At 42.9% G+C, this 24,551-nt stretch overlaps 1 protein-coding gene across 3 annotated transcripts in view; it reads right to left on the bottom strand.

Annotated features, from left to right (window-relative positions):
- Positions 1-20,783, bottom strand: part of DENND5A (DENN domain containing 5A) — an 83,769-nt gene extending 62,986 nt beyond the window's left edge. For all 3 annotated transcript variants that reach the window (XM_080687133.1, XM_080687132.1, XM_080687134.1), the window contains exon 1: positions 20,540-20,783. In XM_080687133.1, the coding sequence (XP_080543259.1) occupies positions 20,540-20,648 (109 nt within the window). In that variant the 5' untranslated portion in view covers positions 20,649-20,783. The remainder of the gene's footprint in view (positions 1-20,539) is intronic.
- Positions 20,784-24,551: the final 3,768 nt, after the last annotated feature.

The following is a 24,551-nucleotide window of genomic DNA, read 5'->3' on the forward strand; positions in this document are numbered from 1 at the left end:
AACCTGGTATTTGAGATTGCTGTTTGAATGGAGGCAGTCTTGTGAGACTGAGTCCTTAACCAGTGGGATCTGATGCTATCTCCAGGTTGACAGTGTCAGGACTATAGGGCACCCAGCTACTACTGATCAGAGAATTGCTTGTTGGTGACCAAAAGGGTCAGAGTGAAATATTCTTTTTTTTTTTTTCTTTTCTTTTTGTGAAGTGTTCTTCATAAGTAGTAAAGGAAATACATAGGCAAGAAACACAGTATAGAAGAAATGGGTTTTTTCCTACCTAAAAAGGAAAAAGCTGTTTTTTTTCCTTTTCAGAACTAAATTTATAGATGCAAGAAGCTCAATGGATCCCAAGCAGGACAAATACAAAACAAACAAACAACAAAACATACATAGGTACATCATAGTCAGATTTTGGGGAGAAAGGGGGAAGAGGGAGAAAAGAAAAAGATTTAAAGAAAAAGAATCTTGAAAGGAGCCAGAAAAAAAGAATACATTACTTTAAGGAGAAAAAAATAATTGAAATTACCACTGCCTTCTCATCAGAAACAATGAAGGTTAGAAAACGTGGACTAACACCTTACAAGTAATAAAAGGTAGGGGGGGAGGCAGAAAATCCTATCAACCCAGAATTCTATTAATAGAAATAAAAAACCTTAAAAAATGAAGACAAGCCCTGGCCAGTGTAGCTCAGTTGGCTGGAGCGTGGTCTTGTAGTCCCTAAAAGTCGTTCAATTCCTGGTCAGGGCAGACCCAGCATGCAGGTTTGATCCGAAATGGGAGGCAACCTATCATGTTTCACTCTCATCCCCCTCCCTCCCTCCCTCCCTCCCTCCCTCCCTCCCTCCCTCTCTCTCTCCCCCTCTCTCCCCTCCCCCCACCCCCTTCCTTCCCCTTCTCTAAAATCAATAAAAGCATGTCCTCACGTGAGAATTTTTTTTAAATGAAGACAAAATAAAAACATTTTTAAGTAAAGCAAAACTAAGAGAATTCATCACCTGCAAACCTGCACCACAAGAGTGAGAAAAGCCCATCCCAATAGATTATATACTGTCTGATTTCATTTATATAACATTTGTGAAATGACCTAATTATAAAAATAAAGAACTCTTGGTTGCCAGAGGTCAGAGATGAGGGGCTATAAAAGGGCAACCCCAGAAATTCTTGTGGTAATGGAACCATTCTGTATCTTGATGGTATCATTGTCAATATCCTGGTAGTGATAATATATAGTTTTGCAAAACGTTACCATTGATGGAAACTGGATAAAAGATATAGGGGAATCTCTGTATTGTTTCTTACAACTGCATATGAATATTAAAAGTTTAATTTTTAAAAGCAAATTATTAATTAAATAAAAAATAATGTTTTTAACAATCCGTCAACGTTTTAAAGCAGAGGTTTCAAGCATTCAAAGCTATACTCTGGACAAAACTCGTTGAAGGCAACTGAACTATCCCTCTCTTCAGGCCTGAAAATGTTACATGAACTGCCCTACCTCACCACATCAACACCAATCCTATAGTCATTCACATTACCTAGAGTAAGAGTGATGAAATTCTTTTTCTTGGGAGTGGATATAGCCAGATTATTATGCTATCCTTTGCATACTGGCATTCTGGGATATCCTAGAATTGATCCTGTTGGTGACATCAGTCGCCAATTCAGTGCCACTCATGCTATAATCAGTTTACTTTCTGCACTAAAAGATGTCACTGTATCTTTCCTGTTACAAACACTCCTGAAACAGACTGTCCATCAGAATAGTAGTACTATCAAGTCACACTTCTATTTCTAGTGCATGCTGAAGAACCAACTTGTGTTTTGTGTTCAACTCATTTGTTGCCCCAGCATTTCAATTCTCTTTGTCCTCCAGATAATTTCTGAGCCCCTGTACAAATCAGAGATTATTTCCTGTCATCTGATCGGTGGAGCACACGTAATAAGAGAAGGGAAGGCCAATTTCTAACTAAATGAGAATTAATCTTGCTGTTACTTTCGGGTGACTACTTCATTATTATCAGCACTTTTAAAATAGAGACATCTTTTAAAAACACAACAAGGCTAGCAGAGTTTTGGTAGCTACAGAAAACTGTCTAACACTACACTCTATTCATGACTCTCCTTCACTTCTTCTACATATGAAACTGAAGTATATTTACAGCTCCTGCAGCATAAAGTGAAGAAGGAAACTACTCCTTGAAGAAACAGCCTGTACCTTGGCCCCACATCACCAGCCGACCGTGGTGCTCAGGAGTCAGACATTCACAAAAACCCAGAATGCAGGCAATGAGCTGCCCTTATCTTGAACAGGCCACAAGGCCTCTTTAAGGCACTAACGCAGGAAAGCTGCTCACCAGGCTTTGCAATGGAAGAGGAATAGAAACCATCTGTTACTGCCATGTTTTCCCCTCGAGGCAGATTTGTTCACTTTCTCAACATATTTTCTCTGTGAGATAAGTTTAGATTTGTATATACAGCCATTGCTTTTATTGATAATTTGCCTTCTGCTTGAAATCTTTCAGGCACCAACCTAGTCCAGCTCATGTACCTAATCCTAAAATGTACTATTTTAACAAGAGACTGAGGTTTGAGAACCTATCCAGACAGGACTGCTCCAAACCACAGCTAGGACAGAACTTTGGTAGCAAGACATCAAGTATAGATACTGCCTCCCTTTCAGCCCATCTGAATACCCTGCAGGGCACACATCTGTCAAGCTAACATCTAAGTGTTGGTGGAGATGTGGTGAAAAGGGAACACTGTTGGTGGGAATATAAATTAGTCCAACCACTATGGAAAACAGTATGGAGGTTCCTCAAAAAATTAAAAATAGCCTGACCGGCGTGGCTCAGAGGTTGAGTGTCAACCAATGAACCAAGAAGTCACGGTTCAATTTCCACTCAGAGCACAAGCCCAGGTTGCAGGCTTGATCCCCAGTGGGGAATGTGCAGGAGACAGCCAATCAATGGTATTATCTCATCCTTGATATTTCTATCTCTCTCTCCATCTCCCTTCCTCTCTGAAATTCAATAAAAATATATTTTTAAAAAATTAAAAATATATCTACCATACAATCCAGCAATTCCACTTCTGGGTATATACCCAAAGGAAACAGGATTTCAAGGAATATATGCACACCAATGTTTAATTGCAGATTATTCACAATAGCCAAAATATGAAAACAATCAAAATGGCATCGACAGATGAATGGATAAAAAAAAACGTGGTATGAACACACAATGCAATATTAATCAGCCGTGAGTAAGGAGGATATCCTGCCATTTGCAATAATATGGATGGACCATGATAAGCACATTATGCTAAGCAAGGTAAGTCAGACACAGAAAGACAAGTACTATAAGTTATCACTTATCTGTGGAACCTAAAAAAGTCAGACCATTAAAAAAAAAAAAAAAAAAAGATGGTTACCAGGTGACTGGGGGGAGAGGGAGGAAGGAGACAAGATTGGTGGTGTTCAAGGGTACAAACTTGTACAAGTAGTAAATAAGTCATAGAGATCTAATGCATCCTATCTAATAAAAGGGTAATATGCAAATTGACCATCACTCCAACACACAAGATGGCTGCCCCCATGAGGACACAAGATGGCCGCCACAAGATGGCCAGCAGGGGAGGGCAGTTGGGAGGGACCAGGCCTGCAAGGGAGGGAAGTTGTGGGGGATCAGGCCTGCAGGGGAGGGCAGTTAGGGGTGACCAGGCCTGCAGAGGAGGGCAGTTAGGGGCAATCAGGCTGGCAGGGTAGTGGTTAGGGGGTGATCAGGCTGGGAGGCAGAAGCGGTTAGGGGCAATCAGGAAGGCAGGCAGGCGAGCAGTTTGGAGCCAGCAGTCCTGGATTGTGAAAGGGATGTCCGGCTGCCCGTTTAGGCCCGATAGGATCGGACCTAAATGGGCAGTCAGACATCCCTCGAGGGGTCCCAGATTGGAGAGGGTGCAGGTTGGGCTGAGGGACACCCGCCCCCATGCACAAATTTCGTGGACCGGGCCTCTAGTAGTATAATGAACATAGATAATAACATTGTACAAAGATGTAATGTGACAAAAATTGCTTCAATGGCAATCATAATATATAAATGTATCAAAGTAACATGCTGTATACCTTAAATTTACAAAGTTTAACATGTTAAATTTATCAAATAAAAATATTCAGATGAAAAATAAAATATATACCTGAAGAAAGGAAAGGAGAAAGAGCTCTTGAAAGCAAGCGGAAAAAGCCTGGAATTTTAGGCCTACTACAATCAAGATTTATATAAATCACTAGAGACCCGGTACACGAAATTCGTGCGGGGGAGGGGAGGGCTGTCGTTCAGCCCGGCCTGCACCCTCTTGCAATCCGGGACCCCTCAGGGGATGTCTGACTGCCAGTTTAGGCCCAATCCCCAAAGGTATCGGGCCTAAACCGGCAGTTGGACATCTTCTCGCAATCCGGGACCACTGGCTCCTAACTGCTCGCCTGCCTGATCGCCCCTAACTACTGTGCCTGCCTGCCTCATCACCCCTAACCACTCACCTGCCTGCCTCATTGCCCCTAACCACTCTGCCTACCTGCCTGATCACTCCTAACCACTCTGCCTGCCTGCCTGATCGCCCCAAACCACTCACCTGCCTGCCTGATCACCCTTAACCACTTCTGCCTGCCTGCCTGATGGTCCCTAACCGCTCTGCCTGCCTGCCTGATAGCCCCTAACCGCTCGCCTGCCTGCCTCATCGCCCCTAACCACTCACCTGCCTGCTTCATCGCCCCTAATTCCTCTGCCTGCCTGCCTGCCTGATAGCCCCTAACTGCCTCTGCCTTGGCCCACGCCGCCACGGCTTTGTCCAGAAGGACGTCCGGAATGACGTTCAGAAGGTCGTTTGGCTGTCCGGTCTAATTAGCATATTAACCTTTTATTATTATAGATTTTTATCCTCCTGGTGTCCAGCTACTCCACCTTCATATAAGGCACATGCTAACTTCCCCGTTCTCACCCCCCAAACCCTTTTTCTCCATCTTTATACATTATCTGTTTTAACTCACTTGTATTTCCTCAAATATGGCATGCTTTTTCATGCCTTCATTCTTTTGCAGATGCTATTCTCTCCCTAGAATGAACTTCATACATTTCTGTGCCTGTTAGCAAATCTACAATTATTCAAGTGAGTGCTATCAAAATCTACGGTATTCCAACAATGTTGCCATTTCTCCTTCTCCAAGTTCTTCTGGGTCTCTTCTGTGGAAGCTATTGTCAGAGTCATTTACTAGTCATAAAACAAATCTGCTCCATTGAACTTAATTCATATGACATGGTTTTCAGATCCCTCACCACCCTGACTCCTAGTACTGAAATTAGTATTCTATCTAGGTGTGGTCTAACTAGCATAATTTAAAACAGGACTATGTACTCTTTTTAAACAATATATATTAATCGCCTGACTGGTTTGGCTCAGTGGATAGAGCGTCAGCCTGTGGACTGAGGGGTCCCAGGTTCGATTCCGGTCAAGGGCATGTACCTTGGTTGCGGGCACATCCTCAGTGGGGGGTGTGCAGGAGGCAGCTGATCGATGTTTCTCTCTCATCGATGTTTCTAACTCTCTATCCTTCTCCCTTCCTCTCTGTAAAAAATCAATAAAATATATTAAAAAAAAAAACAATATATATTAATGCAAGCTAAAAATCACAACTTTTTGTCAACTAAATCACACTTTTGCCATAAATCAAACTTGTAATTATAAAAGCCTTACATTTTATTGTCTTTTGGGGGGGTTAATCCTCATCAAGGATATTTTTCCATTGATTTTTAGAGAGAGTGGAAGGGAAAGGGGTTGGGAGAAGAGAGACAGACAAGACATTGATGTGAGAGGCACATCAATTGGCTGCCTCCTGCACACACCCTGACAGGGCTGGGGATCGAACCTGCAACCCAGGTATGTGCCCTTGACCAGGAATCAAACCCAAGACCTTTGGTGTACAGGCCAATGCTCTAACCACTTAGCAACACCTGCCAGGGTAATCCTTACATTTTAGTGTTGCTATTAAATCACATCTCCTTTCTATACTTCTACTTTTGCAGCACCTGCTTCATCAAACCATTCAAATTTCTCTCTTATCCCCAAGTATATCCTAATAATTCCCATCAAAACATGCCTGAATTCAAAAATGATAGCTGACAGTATTCCCCTCTTCTACCAGTGAACTCCCTTAATAAAGAAAATGTGGTTAGTCTGACCTAACATACTTTTAGTGGGCCCATGTTGGCTCTTCATAATTACAGTTTCCTGTTCTAAACCTTCATAACAGATATTTAAGCCATTCTAGATTTTGACTAGGAATACGTAAAGCCCTAACTGGTTTGGCTTAGTGGATAGTGTCAGCCTGCGAACTGAAGGGTCTCAGGCTCGATTCCGGTCAAGGGCATGTACCTTGGTTGCAGGCACATCCCCAGTAGGAGGTGTGCAGGAGGCAGCTGATCAATGTTTCTCTCTCATCGATGTTTCTAACTCTCTATCCCTCTCCCTTCCTCTCTGTAAAAATCAATAAAACATATATTTTAAAAAAAGATTAAAAAAAAAAGAATATGTAAAGCTCTTACAGTCTCAGTTTGAAATATGTTTTTTTTTGTGGTAATTCCATGAGTCCTTAAATGTTATTGACAAAGAGCAAATGATCTCATCCCAAAATTCTTTCAGAACTCTGGGCTGTAATTTGTCTGAGTCAGGAGACAATAATTCATTCAAAGGAATTAAATGCCCCTGTACAAATCCTGATAAATGCTTAATGATCTCAGAGTTGAGTGTCCTCTTAACTAATTCAATTCTATCCTTTCCAATTTATAGACAATTTTCCTACAATTGGGGGGGGGGGGGAGAGGAGCTCCTGGGCCATTTCAATCTTGGAGGTATTTGAAAAATTTGGTTATTTGGGATTCCACATTTAGAGTATCACCCAGCATAAAATACCCTTCTTGAAGAAATATTTAGCAAAATAAAAGTTTCTTCTGCTTTTTTATTTTCTTTTTAGGTTCTTCAAAACAAACCCATAAAACTATTAGAAAAAGCAAAGATACTAATTATAACAGTTCTTTATTATTATTATTATTATTATTGATTTCAGAGAGGAAGGGTGAGGGTGAGAGATATAGAAACATCAATGATGAAAGAGAATCATTGATCGGCTGCCTCCTGCATACCCCCTATTGGGGATTGAACCCGCAACCCGAGCATGTGCCCTTGACTGGAATCGAGCCCAGGACCCTTCAGTCCGCAGGCTGACGCTCTATTCACTGAGCCAAACCAGACAGGGCTAATTATAACGGGTCTTACCACAGCAGCAAAAACCAAACTAGTGCCCTAACCGGTTTGGCTCAGTGGATAGAGCGTCGGCCTGCGGACTGAAGGGTCCCAGGTTCAATTCCGGTCAAGGGCATGTACCTGGGTTGCGGGCACATCCCCAGTAGGAGGTGTGCAGGAGGCAGCTGATCGATGTCTCTCTCTCATCGATGTTTCTAACTTTCTATCCCTCTCTCTTCCTCTCTGTAAAAAATCAATAAAAATATATTTAAAAAAAAAAACTAGCCAATCTATTACAAAATGAGGCTAAAGAATTCTGAAAATGAACGTATCTTGCTACTATAGAGAAGGAGAAGAAAATGTGCCAAGCCAAAAATTTAAATTATCCCTAAAGGTGAAAATATCCCCACAATTCATCACCATACCAATCTACAAGTATTTATTAAATGTGCAAGACTTAATCAAAACAATTCATCCAAAACCTCAAATACTAGTATATGCTGTCACAGTGATGTTTTCTCCACCCAGTCACCATGGGATTGAGAACTTGCCTACCCCACACTCAGCCATTCTGCTACATTACTACATTATTCCATACTCAACTGAAGTCCTACTATGTACACAGCTCTATGCTAAGTGCTATAGAGACATAAAAATTTATCTTTCAAAGCTAACCTCTTCTAGAATTCATGAACACATCTGAGTAAACTTGTATCTCTTTCAGGTGAGACAGGCCTCACAAACCTGAAGGGCCTCTCATCCAGATTAAGCCAGGAAGGTACTACAATATATCCTGTGGTATATACACTATAATGGAAGAGAGGACTTTAAACACAGGCAAATCTAGATTCAAATACTAGTTCCATGTCTTGTTGAATTTTAAGTAACCTGCTCAAGGTGTCTCTTCTATGAATCTCAGTTTCCTCATCTGTAACATGGGGATAATACCTATTTCATAAGCCTATAGAGAGGACTCTGCAAGTTAACATATGTAAACCATATGGGACATAACTGTATGGAGCACAAAAGGTACTCAACAAATAGTAGATCTTTTCCTCACAAAAGAACAGCCATACATGCAAGAGTCTCCTCTAAATCTATAACCAGGAAAACAAGACACAGAAATGCCCTGGAAATTCCCAAATGCTTCCCAAGAAGGAAGCCTCTGCTGCATGAAAGTGACAACATCTATCTGCTTCACAGAATGCATACCAAAGTAGAGCCCAGAGCAGCAAATATGGCTGTACCCAGAACACTGACATGTCCATAAATCCAAATTTCAAACCACACCTTATAAGAGGGGACCCCTGCCCCCAACAGCCTCTTCTTCCCCAGAGCTCACAGATTTAAGAATCTGGGAGCCTCCTGTCAAGATACCCTCAATAACAGAAGAAATTTTTCTTTAACCTTAAGACTTTTTATAGTAATAAATTATTTTTGTACAGAGTTTCCTAATCACTAAAATTTTACCAATTGATACTAAATCAAAGCAGAAAGACTAGCATTTGTTTTAATAAATGTGCACTAAAAGCACCGTATTGGTCATATCAAAAGCCTTGTTGTACTTCAGGCCCAGCTGTGAGAGCAATGGAAATGTTTCTCTTTCACTCTGTAGAGTGCTGAAAATAGCTCTCACACACAAAAGAAGGTGGGGGAGCTTTTTTTCAAGCAGTCCAAAGTAGTGCTATAGCATAGTGTTTAAAAGTTAGCTCTGGGATTGCAGGTCTAAATGTGAAAGGTGAAACAATAAAGCCTTTAAGAGAAAACAAAATACACTAACCATAAAGAGAAAAGACTGAAAAACTGGACAATATTATAACTAAAAACTTTTGTTCCTCAAAAGTAAGTCACCATAGAGAATGAGAATACACAAAGGTTACAAGAATATATTTTCAATGCATATCACTGACAGACTCACATGTAAAAGTATACACACATAAACCCACATATGATAAAAAATAAAAAGAATTAATCTGGGTGATGGTTACAAACATGTCAAGCTATATACTTATGATTTGTATTTAAGGTATACTGCAATAAAAATGTTTTTAAACTGTAAAGTACTACATAAAGACATCAAATGCTAACGGCTTAAATCTGGATAGAATTTTGAGTGACTTACTAGTATTTCTGTACCTTTCTATAATTTCTAAAATATGTTTTTATTGACTTTAGAGAGAGGGAGAGAGAGATTGAAACATAGATGAGAGAAACATCAATTGGCTGCCTCCTGCACGCCCCCTACTAGGGATCAAGCCCACAGCCCCAGCACGTGCCCCAACTGGGAATCAAACCGTGACCCCTTGGTGCATGGATCGACACTCAACCACTGAACAACACTGGCCAGGATCTTTCTATAATTTCTAAGTTCCCTATAAGAAATATGTAGTTTATGACTCAGTTTTATTTTTAGAGAGAGAAAAATACCATTTCTTACATGGCCCAACCCTCAAATTCTATAATTTATGTATAGTCCCATAGGTATTTTTACACATATTAAATGAGCATTGAATTAATCAATAAATAATCAGAGTATTGTTTTTGTTCAGGATCACATCCAGAACTAAGCACTTCATAGTAAATTCTGTAAGACATAAACTAGCCCTAGCTGGTTTGGCTCAGTGGACAGAGTGTCAGCCTGCGAACTGAAAAGTCCCAGGTTCGATTCCAGTCAACGGCACATGCCTGGGTAGTGGGCTCGATCCCCAGTGGGGGACTTGCACGAGGCAGCTGATCCATGATTCTCTCTCATCATGGGTGTTTCTCTCTCTCTCTCCCTCTTCCTTCCTCTCTGAAATCAATAAAAATCTATTTTTTTAAAAAAAAGACAAACTAAAAAGCTAAAGAACAGAACTCTTTCCCTCTCATAAACCATTATCTCTGCCTCTCTTTTTTTCTTTTTAATATATTTTTAATTGATTTTTTTTTTTTTTTTTGAGAGAGAGAGAGAGAAAGGGAGAGGGTCAGAGAGATAGAAACATCGATGAGGGAGAAATATCAATCAGCTGCCTCCTGCATACTCCCTACTGGGGATCAAGCCCACAACCTGGACATATGTCCTGACCAGGGAATTGAACTGGTGACCTCTTGGTTCATGGGTCAACATTTAACCACTGAGGAACACTGGCTGAGCTGCTCCTCTCTTAATAAACTGATTCTTGCCCTGACCGGTTTGGCTCAGTGGATAGAGCATCGGCCTGCGGACTGGGGGGTCCAGGTTCGATTCCGGTCAAGGGCATGTACCTTGGTTTCAGGCACATCCCCGGTGGGGGGTGTGCAGGAGGCAGCCGATCAATGTTTCTCTCTCATCGATGTTTCTGGCTCTCTATCCCTCTCCCTTCCATTCTTTGAAAAATCAATAAAATATATTTTTTTAAAAAATAAATAAATAAAATAAACTGATTCTTTTCTGCAGTTATTGGTTTACATGTATGACTCCTCAGAAGATTATGAGTTCTTCAAGGACATCAACTATATCTCATACATCTATGCAAACAATGTGCCATCATTAAGCTGGTCTTTCAATAACAGAAAGTATGTGGTAGAGGTTTTGAGACAGAGAAAACAGGCTTCCCATTCTTGCTATATGATCTTGGTCAGCCATCACCAACCGGTGGTCCATGGGGACCAAAAGGTTGGCAACCACTGATCTAGATCATATTACTTAAATTCTCTGCACTTCAGTTTTCTAATCTATAGAACGAGAATAATGTCATCTGGGACCTGGCATTGAAGTGTATTTAATAAACAATACATGTCTAGTAATGTAATTATCATCCATATATATATATATATATATATATATATATATATATACATATATATATATATATATAAAGAGGTAATATGCAAATTGTCCATTACTGTGTCACAGTAACGACCATTCAACAGGCTGGGCGGGGCTGCGCGTGGCGAGGGGTGGGGCTGCGTGTGCAACCAGTCACCAGGCGATGCATGGAGCAGCTCTAGGTCCCAGCCCCAGCGGCAGCTCCTCCCTCCCGCCTCCTGCGGAAGCGGCGCAGCTCGCTCCCGGGTCCCGCAGGTGCCTGCGGCTCGCTCCCGCCTCCCATGGAAGCGGCGCAGCTCCCTCCTGGCTCCCGCGGAAGTGGAGAGGCTCTCTCCCAGCTCCCGCGGAAGTGGAGCGTTGCAGCTCCTGCCGGCTCCCGCTGAAGCAGCAGGCAGCCTACTGCATGCAATATCACACGCTGGGCTACTAGTCCTATATAATAAAAGCTTAATATGGTAAGTGTCTGATCAGTTCAACCAATCAAAGCATAATAAGCTAATGATATGCTAAGGCCGCTCAACTGCTCACTATGACGTGCACTGACCACCAGGGGGCAGATGCTCCGACCAGTAGGTTAGGTTGCTGCTGGGTCCAGCTGATCCGCACTGAGCGAGACAGGCCAGACATGCGCTGGAGCCCTCCCAAGGTCCCTCCCGGGCTGGCCAACCTCCTGTGTCCCTCCCCAGCCCCGAATGTGCACTGGTGGGGTCCCTCGGCATGGCCTGCACCCTCTCGCAATCCAGGACCCCTCAGGGGATGTCGGAAAGCCAGTTTCGGCCCAATTCTGCAGGCCAGGCCAAGGGACCTCATTGGTGCACAAATTCATGCACCAGGCCTCTAGTCTATAACTAACAGGAATAAAGCGCTACTCTAGCATCACTTTCTTGCCTATGTCCCTGTCCCCTACGCCCCAGAGTGTACTTGCAAATAGGATGGTCAGAGTTGAGGCTAGCACAAAAGTGGGTAGAACGAAGTTAACTGGTCCATATGGAGATGGACTCAATGACCTTGGCCTCATTAAATGGACCACACTCATAATCAACTGAGCTAAGCAGCCAACAGAGCTGGATCAGCTGACTAAAACACTAAACATTCCACTAGAAGATAAAACTAACAAATGCTTAAATATCACCTTCCACACAATAGAAATGCAGGGGGAATAATGTGTTTCAGACAGATGAGGTGAGAAAATGGGGGCAGGAGAAGATTAGGTAATTACTTAGCAAAAAAAGGGGGATTAAAAATTATTGGAACAGACAAAACCTCAAAGTTAAGCAAAACTGATGAATATCAGTTTGGCAGATAATACTTCTAAGTATTTGTCTTATTATTCTCAATAAGAGATTATGATCCTGAGTTTTAGAAATGCTTAAATAAACTAAAACAAGATTCATTAAAAAACAAAAAATGTACAGGTTCATCTGAACTACTATAAAATTTACCTGTATAAATTAAAAATTATAAAATAATCAGAGTGCAGCACAAAATGCCTTTCCCATCACACCATTTTACCTATAAATCTGACTCTGGCCCTCAGCTTTTTGAGTATGAAAAAACAATCTTGGCCATTCCTCTCTTCTACAGACCCCTACATTCTTCACTTAGTACTTTGAAAAGCTGTGGAAAGTTGGCTTATTTATTCTAAAAAGTTAAGTATTATACCTTATATAAAAAAGAGGGGGTAATATACAATTCTTTGAAAATCTTAATAGGCAATCTCTATTTTTTCATAATTAATACAACAAATTTTATCAAGCAACTACTATGTAAAGCACTATCTTTAATCCCTAAATTTATAACAAGACTAACACATTGTTACAGGGCCATTATTTTACAACTACAAAAACAAAGAAAGAAAAGGACATCAGAGATGACACAACTGAGAACCAAATCCTTTGACATTCCTGGAAAGTAATTCTAATGCATTATAACAAAAATGCATGTTTTTTCTAAATTGGGTTTACTCATTTATACAGGCATACCTCATTTTACTGTACTTCACTTTATTGTACTTCACTGATGTTGTTTTTCAAATTGAAGGCAAGATCTTCTACCAGCAGAAAATGACTTACTTTATTGTGGTGCTTTGGAAACAAACCCACAGTATCTCTGAGGTAGGCCTGTAAATCGTGGTTTATAATTATTATTTCTAAATCATTTCCTCCTCTCTTCCTGCCTTTTAAAATCCTGGAAGTTGCTTCCCATATCCTTTCATTATAAAAAATTGGTAAACCAGAAGTCACGGCCAGCCCCCAAACTACAACCACAAAAGATGCAAACTGCAGGCTACACTGAGGAATTTCTGAGGTTAGCAAATGCAAACCTTTTTTTTTTTTTTTTCAAAGAAAACAGACCTCAAACAAAAAGCATAAAACATCCTGAAACAGTCACACACAAAAAGGGAGCTTCGGAGAAACAAAGCCCTAGTAACTATTTGTTCTAAGAAAAACATTTCCAGAACTGATAAAGAGTGGGGAAACAGGAAAAAATATACATAAAATAATGTCCAGCCTTAACTACTATTCAGAAAATGAGTGACCTGACTGACTCCTCTCCTGACAGAGCTCCTCTACTGAAATGTAGGCTGGAGACTGAATTAAAGAGGCCATGCCACAACTCTGCTATTCAATAATTAAGCCACTGCTTTGGTTTTCCCAAATCTATAATTTAAAATAATCTCATCAATGGTGAGACAGCAGATAGAAGACCTGGATTCTAACAGTTCTTTCTAACTTGCTGGGTGACGCTGAACAAAAATTTGTATTTTAAGTAGGGCTGAAAAAAATCCAACTGTTTAAAAGTATACTGCAAAACTATATTGTCATTTATAACTATTAATCATTACCAGCTGTCAAAAGTGGTGGCTGGACTATCGGATTTCTAGCTCTGACATTTTTTGATTCTGTGACCAATATAAACAAACGCACCCTCTTATTATATTTTGCCAACTGAAAATGGTTTAGAAATCAGGGACTCCCACACTCACAAAAGAATGAAGGAACTTCCACATAACTTCTCCCTGCTTAGGTCTCAGCACTCCAGGAAAATATTTTAGACTAACCCAGTTAGTTCAGCCCATACAATAGATCACAAATGGCCTACTAAAATTTTGCCCTAACTAATGAACAAAAAAATTTACTAACCTGGCTCTCTTTAATAGGACATTATGACAGATCCCATGAATGACAATCAAGCAAATATCCTAATTATAATAATTGAGAAACTTGATGGTCTAAACTATAACTCTTCCCATCTTACTTCCTGAAGTTTTACACCAGATCCCTTTGGAAACATACTCTAAACAGCTTGAGAGCAGGTACTTGATCTCATTTTCCACCATGACACTCATATCCAGTCCCGGGTTCTATACACTCTAAACTAAAATCAGCCATCACAGAACATTTGGAAAACAGACATTTGACCAATATCTGCTTCACTTGATAACTTTTGAAAAGTAAATCTAAAAATCTGGCAATGATAACATGTATATAATCACTGCATTTCTTAAGAAGTGAGCAGCTTTCTAGCCCTGCTGGTGTGGCTCAGTGGTTGAGTGTCACCATTGGATTCCCAGTCAGGGCACATGCCCGGGTTGCAGGCTCCATCCTCAGTAGGCAGCCAATTGATGATTCTCTCTCATCACTGATGTTTCTCTCTCTCCCTCTCCCTTCCTACCTGAAATCAATAATATATATAAAAGAAGTGATCAACTTCTAAAAGGCAAGGCTTTCTCTTCCACTGGATCCTATGACCTATCCAATAGGAACCTAAAACAGATCAAGTATAGATACCCTCATGTGTACCTGGGTTCCTGCGAGATCTCTAAAACCGCTTGATAGTAATTCAAACCCAGGCATGGCAACAGGAATTGAGGAGCCCAGCCAAATCCAAATACACCTTTAGAGTTAGCCAAAAAACAAGCTTATAAAAGGTTATAGCACTGGAAATGGGTGTTGCCAAAGGAAGCCTTAGGCAAAGAAAATTTTATTTTTAATCTAGGAAGGAAGGAAGGGCTGAGCAGAGTCTAAAAGAATTTGGTTTAACCATCAAACACTGACTGAGGATTTCCTCCTAAGAAGGGAGGACCGGTGTCATTCAAGTAAAATGTAATCCTTCAATGTGATCCTCCCTTCCTGAGGGAGTGTGAAGTGGGGTTCTCTTATGTTTAAGAATACCCAGTCACTCCAACTAAATTTAAAATAAATGCCTTGGGCTGCTCTGTAATTGTTTCTGTATGTTGGTCTCTTCTCTTGACTTCTTACTTGCTCTACTTTATAAAAGGAAACACACCACCTAACTTAGGAATTCTTCCCTGCCACCCCCCTTTCCTTTGCCCCCCAGCAACCTTTATCTCTGAAAGTGTCACATATGCCCAAGGTAAGCTATCAGGATTTGAGTTTCACTTCACCTAGAAAAGAGTCGCCTTAGAGCAGAGATGTGACTATGATAGGATGTGCACAGAACTGACCAGACTGGTAGAGGAAAATAAAAATTAAGTTTAGCTCATACTGACTCCCGGTTTGAAACTGGCTCATCAAACTTTTTATAGATACTCATCTCTGGGAAAAAACAGCCTTTTTTTTTCTTTCTTTTAAGTAAGTAATCCTTACCCATCAAGGTTATGCAAATCAAAACCACAATGAAGCCTTTCCTTTTCCCCTCTCTTTTCCCCCCACCCTCCCGGGTTACCTTTGCCTTTCTCTCTACGTTCCAAGGGCCCTTCTTCAGCCTCTGTAACTTGTGTCCTGAGCCTACGCAGCCCAGCAGGCTCACTTCTACTACCTAACTTTCTAAATAAACTTTCTCTTATAATTTGGAAAACACACACACACACACACACACACACACACACACACACACACGAGACACCACTTCATACCCACTAGGATATCTACTAGTATATTCAAAAGCGTTGATAAGGATGTGGAAAAAGTGGAACCTTTATATGCTGTTAGTGGGGATGTAAACTGATGCAACTATTTTGAAAAACAGTCTGGTAACTTCTCAAAAGATTAAGCACAGAGTTAGCAATCCACTCCAAGAGAAATGAAAACATATTTCCACACAAAAGCAGGTACACAAATATTCACAGCAACATTATTCATTATAATAAAAAAGTATAAACAACCCAAATGTCCATCAACTGATGGGTAAATAAAATGTGATATAGTCACACAATGAAATATTATTCAGCCACAAAAATAAATACATGCTACATGCTATCTATAATAATAAAAGCGTAATATGCTAATCAGACCGGACAGCCTAACACCTTCCAGACAACCTTCTGGACAAAGCCACGGCTGCAAGGGCCGAGCCCCTTGCACAAATTTGTGAATCGGGACTCTAGTAACATTAATGAACCTTAAAATCATGCATTTTTATGAAATATCCAGAACAGGCAAATCTATGGGTATGGGTTTTAGAGACAGTGAATATATTCAAAAATTGATTGTAGTGATGATTGCACAACTCTGGAAAAATACTAAAAACCACTGAACTGTACATTTTAAGTAAGTAAATTATAAAGTATGTTAATTATATCTCAATAAAGTTGTTTATATATATTAGACATAAGTGATAAAGCAAATAGAGCAAAATGTTAACAATCAGTGAATCTGGAAAAAGGATGTACTGAAGTTCTTTGTACTTTCACGACAATGTTTGGTGTGAAATTACATTAGGAAAAGCTAAAAAATACAAAAAGATATGCCTCAGGACAATCACACACAGTATTCTTTAACATGAAACAGAAACCTGCATTAGAAAAAACTGCCATAATGTCTGCTCCTGCCCCTACCAGACAAATATTTTACTTGTTTCCCCTATTCTTCAGATTAATGCAAAACATGCAAAGAGAGCATCTTTCAAGTAGCAGAAAGTAGGAATGGCAAGGGAGACAAATATTCTTTAACTTTCTCAGGGCCTCAGTCTCCTAATTCGTAAAATCAGAAGGCTATATAATCTCCAAGAGTACTGAATGTTTGATATTCCACAATTCTGACATTCTAACTTCATTAGGCAATATGGTTAAGGAGGAGTATGATCCAGTCCGCTGGCTTTTCTGAACAGTGAGCATTTTTTCTCTCTTCTAAAGAGGACATAAAGAGACAATTTTAGCGTATCCTTAGTGTTCTAAGTAGACTCATACAGGACAATGGCTACTCTCCCATCTATCTGTCTCCAACCCCTTCTCTTCAATTCTTGGCAAGGCCCTGTACTCAGAACCTGGGAAAACTGGAGTAGTGGATGCATGACCCAACCTAAGCTACATCGCAATGCTGGGTGCAGGTCAGTTCAGAGGAACTTAATCCAAGATAAAAAATAGGTCATAAACATTCTAGAATTTGAAGGTTCAGGCAGAGATAAGGAAATAAAAAGGAATCCCACCTCATGGTAAGTCTTCTCCTGTAGTCACCTGGTGGTGACCAGAAGAAAAAGGGAAAATACAGATGTCCAGGAAACGCAGCCATCAAAGGGGTAGAAAGAGGTACTGGACTCTACCACCACCTGCCTCCCCACTTAGGATGGGCCAACAATAATGGAAAATGTAAATCAAAAGCAATTCTTCCAGATTTGCTTATCTACCTGACAAGCTCAAAAAGCTAAAAAGCAAATACAATCTCCTAAAATTGACTATTCTTGTGCTTCATTCGTAGAGTACCTTCCTATCCTTCCAACCCAAAGAACTTCTTCAATTAACCAGAAAAGAAAACAAAATCATTTTCACACCTTCCTCAGTTCCTTGCACAACAAATAAACTACATAGCTTGCCTAAATGCTTAAGTATGCAAGAAAGAGCAGGAGGTGACAGGGAGCATCTACTACAAAAACCAATGATCTGGGTCTATATTCAACATAGCAAACTGTATGCTTGCAACCAGACAATGAATCTTAATCCTCCACAAAACCAGAAGAAACACTGAGCATCTTTGATTTGCTTTTTCTGGATTCACTTTTTAAGAATATATTGGCTGCCCTAGCCAGTTTGGCTTAGTGGATAAAGGGTCGGCCTGGGGACTGAAGGGTCCCGGGGTTTGATTCCGGTCAAGGGCACATGCCCAGGTTGCGGGCTCAATCCCCAATGGGGGGCGTGCAGGAGGCTGCGGATCAATGATTCTCTCTCATTATTGATGTTTCTATCTCTCTCTCCCTCTCCCTTCCTCTCTGAAATCAATAAAAATATATTTATATTTAAAAGGAAAGAAATATAGTGGCTATCTGACACATATAACTTAATTTGCTGGAAAAATCATAGACTTACTCCTCAGTAACTCCCTAGAGCACCTGAATGCAGTTCACAATTTCCTGTCATTTACTTACTATGACATCACCGATTTGGGAGCTATAAGGCAGGCTCAGCAGAGAAAATGCACCCTGTAGGTCTCAAGACTGACTTGCATAGAGTTATTTGTATTCTGTTTTGTTTTGTTCAAAGATCCCCCCCTGGGTAGTCCAGATTTCAATGTCCCCCCCCCCCCAACCCACCAGAAATGAAATGAAGAAAAGAAATTCTTCAATCAGTGCCTATTCTAACAAAGGCCACCTACTTAATAAATGATCTTGACATTCCACTACTGCAACCATATTTTAAAACAGAAAAAATACTCTTCTTTACACATTTTATACAACTCATCCCCCTTTTTTTACCCTCCCAATAAGCTTTCACAGGAATATAATTTTAGCTCACTGAAAAGCCAGAAAATTAACAGATATTTACTTAAAGAGAATTCACATTTTTGAGGATGTACTTGGTAAGATGCTTTTTATTTACATTCTCTTTTTCATTGATGAATTATCTAACTTGGAGATAATCACAGAGACAGTTCATATAATTTATTATTTCCTTTACCTTTTTCACATGTCTATACAATTTAATGGACACTCAAAAGCACACCATATAACACTGGTTTATTCCACCACCTTAAAGTTTCTTTTACTGGGGAGAACTATGTTATTTTTAGTCTTTCTCAACATGTTACTGTTTTCTAAAGACCCAACCAGGCAATGAGATGTAGTTTAGTGTCAGGAGAGGAGCACTGGACCAAAAGTCAGGCAATTAACTAACAGGACATTGGCCCTGCAGTCCTTCCTAAGCTTCATTTTCCCCTTTGAGGTCCCTTCCAGCTCCCATTACATGAACCGAATTCCAACAACTGCACCACAAAGTCATAAATATAATAAATACGAAACAGGAAAAATTAACTTCTGCACTATGAGTTTTGAAGACAAAAAAAGTGAACTTGAAACGATAAAGCTTCCCCAACAAATGGCCTACTATTAACTGTATTACTGCTTCATGGTTGTTTTTTTTCTCCACTTGCTATTAATTTTAAGAAAACAGTATATTTGTTCTGACCTTTTAAAGGTCATCAATTTATCATGTTTTTAAGAAGACAGTCCATTTTCATCATTTGAAGTATGCACCTAATTTTTTTTTTTCATAACACTGGAATTTTTCTGGCGACAAAGACAGACCTGTGTATCTTCTCTGAAGCCAAGTAAATTTAGTCAACAAGGTAATAACTTTCAGGAGAGAAACTTTACAGTGCATACATCATGACCGAAGACTAGAAAGAGTATCTACATGACACCTGCAAACTGGACACTCCAGACAAAAACTTTTCACAACTGTTGTAATCCAAAGGCTCCAATGAGGGGTGCAGTGGAATTCATGGGGATTTTACCATTCTGACACCAACTGAAGTCCAACCTGACGGGACACTGGCCCTTCGCTTCCCCACCACTTCCCCTTTGAAAGATGACTTCAGAAGCATCACTATGCAACCCAGGCTCTCCAACGAGGTTGCTGCCCTTGTATTCACAAATGACGCTGGCCTCATATAGGACATAAATTACTTTCCATAAAAGAATGCATGGCCCAGGGTACAAGCCCTTTCTGGAAATAAGAGAGTTCTCACTCCTCTTGGTGTGGCTCACGTGTACTTTATTACATCCTATCCACCCAGGGACCCGGCCCAAGGCTGGGTTAGAACAGTTTTGAGGAACTGTTACCACAGGCTTCCTGGGACGAGGCCCGATAAACTCAAAAAGTTTTTCTTTTTTTTTTTTTTTTTAAGTCTGGGTGGAACTTACTAGTACTTTCTCACCGATGCCTTCTTGCCTCCCTAACGGGTGTCCGGGCTTCCATTTATTTTGTACTAAGTCACTCAACCTTCACCAGATTGAGAACACACACCCTGCCCTCTGCCTGGTCACGGGCGACGGTGCCCAACGCTAGGGGCGGAGAGGCCGTCGGGACCCCCTCAGGGTTCAGAGCCCCTCATCCCCTCCTCCAGCCCGACTCCCCTTCGCCGGCGCCTGCCCAGGGTCCTTCCAACCGATCCTCGCCCGGCTCCCGGGACAAAGCAGGGGCGAGCGGGGGTCCCCAGGGGGGGTGGCGGGGGGAGAGGGTCCCGGCCGCAGCGGACGCGGGGAAGCGGCCCAGGGCTCAGCGGGCGCACTCACCCGACAGCTCGTCCGGCTCCAGCCCGGTCTCGGTGTCCAGCCCGCAGATGACAAAGTAGTCGGCGAAGCGACTGGGCGCCGAGCCCCCTCCGCCGCCGCCGCCGCTCATGGCGCCGGGGCCGAGCCAGGCCAGGCCGTGCGGAGCGCGAAGCCCCCGCACCCGAGCGCCTGCCCGGCCTCAGGCCGCCCCTCCCGCCGCCGCCGCCGCCGCTACCGCGGCTCGGGCCGCCGCCCCCGGCCCTGGCCCGGTCCCCGCGGCCGCTGAGGCTGCCGTGACGGGGCAGGGGGGCACCGGGCCGCCCCGCGCCGCATCCTGAATGCCTTCCCCGCCGCGCCTCCGCCGCTACCGCCGACCGAGAACGCCGCGGACCGAGCGAGCCAAGAGGAGGGCGGAGAGCTCGGCGGAGCCCCAGAGCCCGCCCAGCGGACCCCTCCCGCGCGCTGCGCAGGCGCCGTCGGGGAGGGGCGGGCTCCAGGCGGAGAGGATGACGTGATGCTCTTCGGACCCCGCGGGCTGCAGTTTCCACCGCCGTCGCCGCAACGCGGTCGGCCAGTACCGTGTCGCCGGCAACCTCCACTCCCTCGGGGCTGTAACTCCTTTGAGAAGCTTGAAAAGGTGCGGGATGAGTGGGCGCGTCCCGCAGAGCGGGGACCCAGGCCCAAGCCCAGGCTCCGCTCCCACCTCCTCTTACTATAGCAAGGGGCGGAGAGGCCCTCGGGACCCCTCAGGGTTCAGAGCCCCTCATCCCCTGCTCCAGCCCGACTCCCCCTTCGCCGCAAACTGGACGCTCCAGATCCGGAGATCTGCTTACCCCTGGCCCTGTCACAGGGATAAGGTAGCAGGGCTGAGTTCGGAAGCCCACCTCATCCCATCTCTAGGCTCTCGGCCGAGACCCTGGACCTAGAGCCTTCTCCCTGCGCCCGCTCCCTGGCGTCCATGCCCGGCCCTTTGCCCGGTACAGCTGAGGATGCCCCCTCTTTCGGCGGAGGTGGATCAGCCCGTCCTATAAACTGGGAAACCCAGAGAGAAGTAAGAACTTATTCTAAGGTTATATCGTCTGAGAGACAAAGTCTGGACTAGAATCCTGGGTTCCTAGTCAGCTTCCAGCCCTCTCACCCCCCCACCCCAGCCAGGCCTTTTCCCACGAACCATGTGTACCTTTTCTCCCCTTGAGCCTCCAGAGGCCCCTGCCACTTGGGCGCTCCTCATCTGCTTCTGAGAATTCTCAGACCATCCCTGAGCCGGCCCTCCTGAGAGAAGTGGGAGTGCGGGTGGGTGAGGAAGTCCTTCCTTGTCTTGGGACCCTGTGATTTGGTTTCCCACAGGAGGTAGGCAGGAAACTGGAGATCAGAAGCCAGGGAGGTAATATAGTCGAGGGTTGCTAACATGGGCTCTAGAAACAAGACAGCTCAGATTTGAACGCTGACGTTGTCATTTACTATTCAACCTTGAGCAGTCATGGTTTTTGTGACTATTACATAAGATAAATGTGCATACAGGTAAAATGGTCAGAATCGTCCCTGTATTATAAATAGTCCATATGTATTGTAAATTATTACTATTCCTGCAAGAGGTATGCTCACGATTTGCTCTGGCAGGCTGCTACGAAGGGCCCTGGAAGGCAGTTAGCTTCCCCAAGGCCTGTCCCTGTGCTCTCTCCTGGGGACTTATCTCAAGCATCGGTTCCCTTAGAGAGGATGGCCTGCAGGTCACAGCCTACGTCTCTTGGAACCATAGCACGGGCCTCTCCCTGTATGGAACCTGCCTAAACATGTGGGAGAAACGTGGGAAGGAGAAGGTAGCTTCACAAAGCCCATGGTCAGGAGCAAGGGAGCATTCCCCGAAAAGGAGTCACTCGTGCTCCTTTTTTATCTTTCCACAACGCCAGGTTTATTAGGGGAGATCTCCCCAATACACAATAGAGTCACATGCAGGTTATGCAAGAGTGGGGAGCTGCCGAAACCGGTTTGGCTCAGTGGATGGAGCGTTGGCCTGCGGACTGAAGGGTCCTGGGTTCGGTTCCGGTCAGGGGCATGTGCCTTGGTTGCGGGCACATCCCCAGTGGGGGGTGTGCAGGGGGCAGCTGATCGATGTTTCTCTCTCATCGATGTTTCTGGCTCTCTGTCCCTCTCCCTTCCTCTCTGTAGAATATCAATAAAATATATTTATTTAAAAAAAAAAAGAGTGGGGAGCTTATGAGATATATGGGAGCAGAGCCAGTGTCCAACAGGAAGTCCCAGTCACTGTTGGCCTCTGCAGGTGGAGAGACGGCCTTTGTCTCAAGTCAGGCAGCTACTGTGGCGGCAAGAGTCCAGTGGAGTGGAAGTCTAGCAGGGATCAGAGTGTGACTCATGATACAGCCAACTTCAAGCATTAAGTAGTAGGAGCTCTGAGTTCTTAAAGTCCTCCAGGGATGGGAGTCCCACTTATATCCTTGTCCAGATGGAGTCCTTATCCAAGTGTCCAGACTTGGTGGTTTTGGGTGTTGGGGGCCACTCCTAAGGGCATCCAGTTACACCCCTTTACATCAGTCTTGACTTGCACTTGACAAACTATCATGACCGACAGTGAATCCATATTGGATTTTCAAAGGTGTCCAAAAAAGTCTGCTCTATACACCCATTTAGGGTGATGCCCCACCCTATCTAGTATTCTGAGGACACTGAGACAGTAGAAGAGGTTCAGAGCGCTAAATAGTTACATTGCACAAAAGAAGGACATCTCTCCAGATTGGGAGATGGGCAGGAAGGCTTGTAGAAGGAGGTATAATCTGATTTGAGGTCCAAAGGATCAAAAGGAATGTCTGAGGTAAAAAGGGGAGGAAAAGAAGATGCTTCAGTAAGCATGTACAACAACAGGGAGTGACAGATTAAAATATTACATTTAGCCCGACCAGTGTGCTGAGTGGTTGAGCATCGACCTATGAACCAGGAGGTCACAGTTCGATTCCCTGTCAGGGCACATGCCCGGGTTGTGGGCTCAATCCAGGAGGCAGCTGATCAATGATTCTTTTCATTATTGATGTTTCTCTCTCTTCCTCTCTGATCAATAAAAATATGTTTTAAAATAAAATATTACATTCAAGCAACAGGAAGTAATTCATTTCATGGGAGATGAAGAATTCAAAGGGGATGAAAGCAGGGAAAGAGGAGAGGGACAGAGGAGGACAAGCTAAGGAATTTGCTATGTAAAATGTGCAAGTCAGGGGGGTGGTAAATTAAAGGAATTTAAGCCGAGGAGAGACAAAATCTGACCCACATCTTCAAATGATCTCAGAAGAGGCTTGGGAAAGGCTTAAATGTCCTCAGATTGAAAGTCCATACTTTTCATCCAATGTGTCTTGGGTGATCAGATGCTGGGAGACCTCTCAACTCAACTTGCAAAACACAAATTAGAAACAAAAGTCTGACTGTATTAATTTGCCCTGGAAAATGTAAATGCTCAGAGGCCCAAAATACTCAACTGTAAAGCGATCTCCTTCCCAGTAGGAAATATGTTTGGCAGAATGATTGCTTCTTCCAGAGTCGAGGGTGGGGGAGGGAGGGGAACAAAGTTGGATGCTCTTAAGATTTAGTGTTTAAATCCCTACGCCCACTCTTATTAGCTATGTGAGCTCCTCACCAATGCTCAATGAAGAGTTTGCCATGTGCACACTCAAATGAACCGCACTGATCATACAGAAAAACTTAAACTTTACAATACAGGCTTTCTTAAAACTAGAAACACAAATACAACTAGCTATAGAGTGACACACCCACAGCCATCTCTGTCAGCCAGCTCTCTCTGCACAGTGATCCACCTCTACAAAAGGAGTCACACATGCTTTGCTTTTTCTTGTTCTGCTGTCCCACCAGCTCCCAACACCTTGCTCATAACCAGCATTGAACTCTTCATGTCTCTTCAATGACCCAAGCTGCCTAAATCAGTTAAAAAATCATCACCCTTCAGCCACCATTACCCATTACAACAAGAAGCCCCAAAGAAGACTCCACATCAAGCAGCATCTGATGT

Source organism: Plecotus auritus, assembly GCF_963455305.1.
Source record: "Plecotus auritus genome assembly, chromosome: 9".
NCBI lineage: Eukaryota > Metazoa > Chordata > Mammalia > Chiroptera > Vespertilionidae > Plecotus > Plecotus auritus.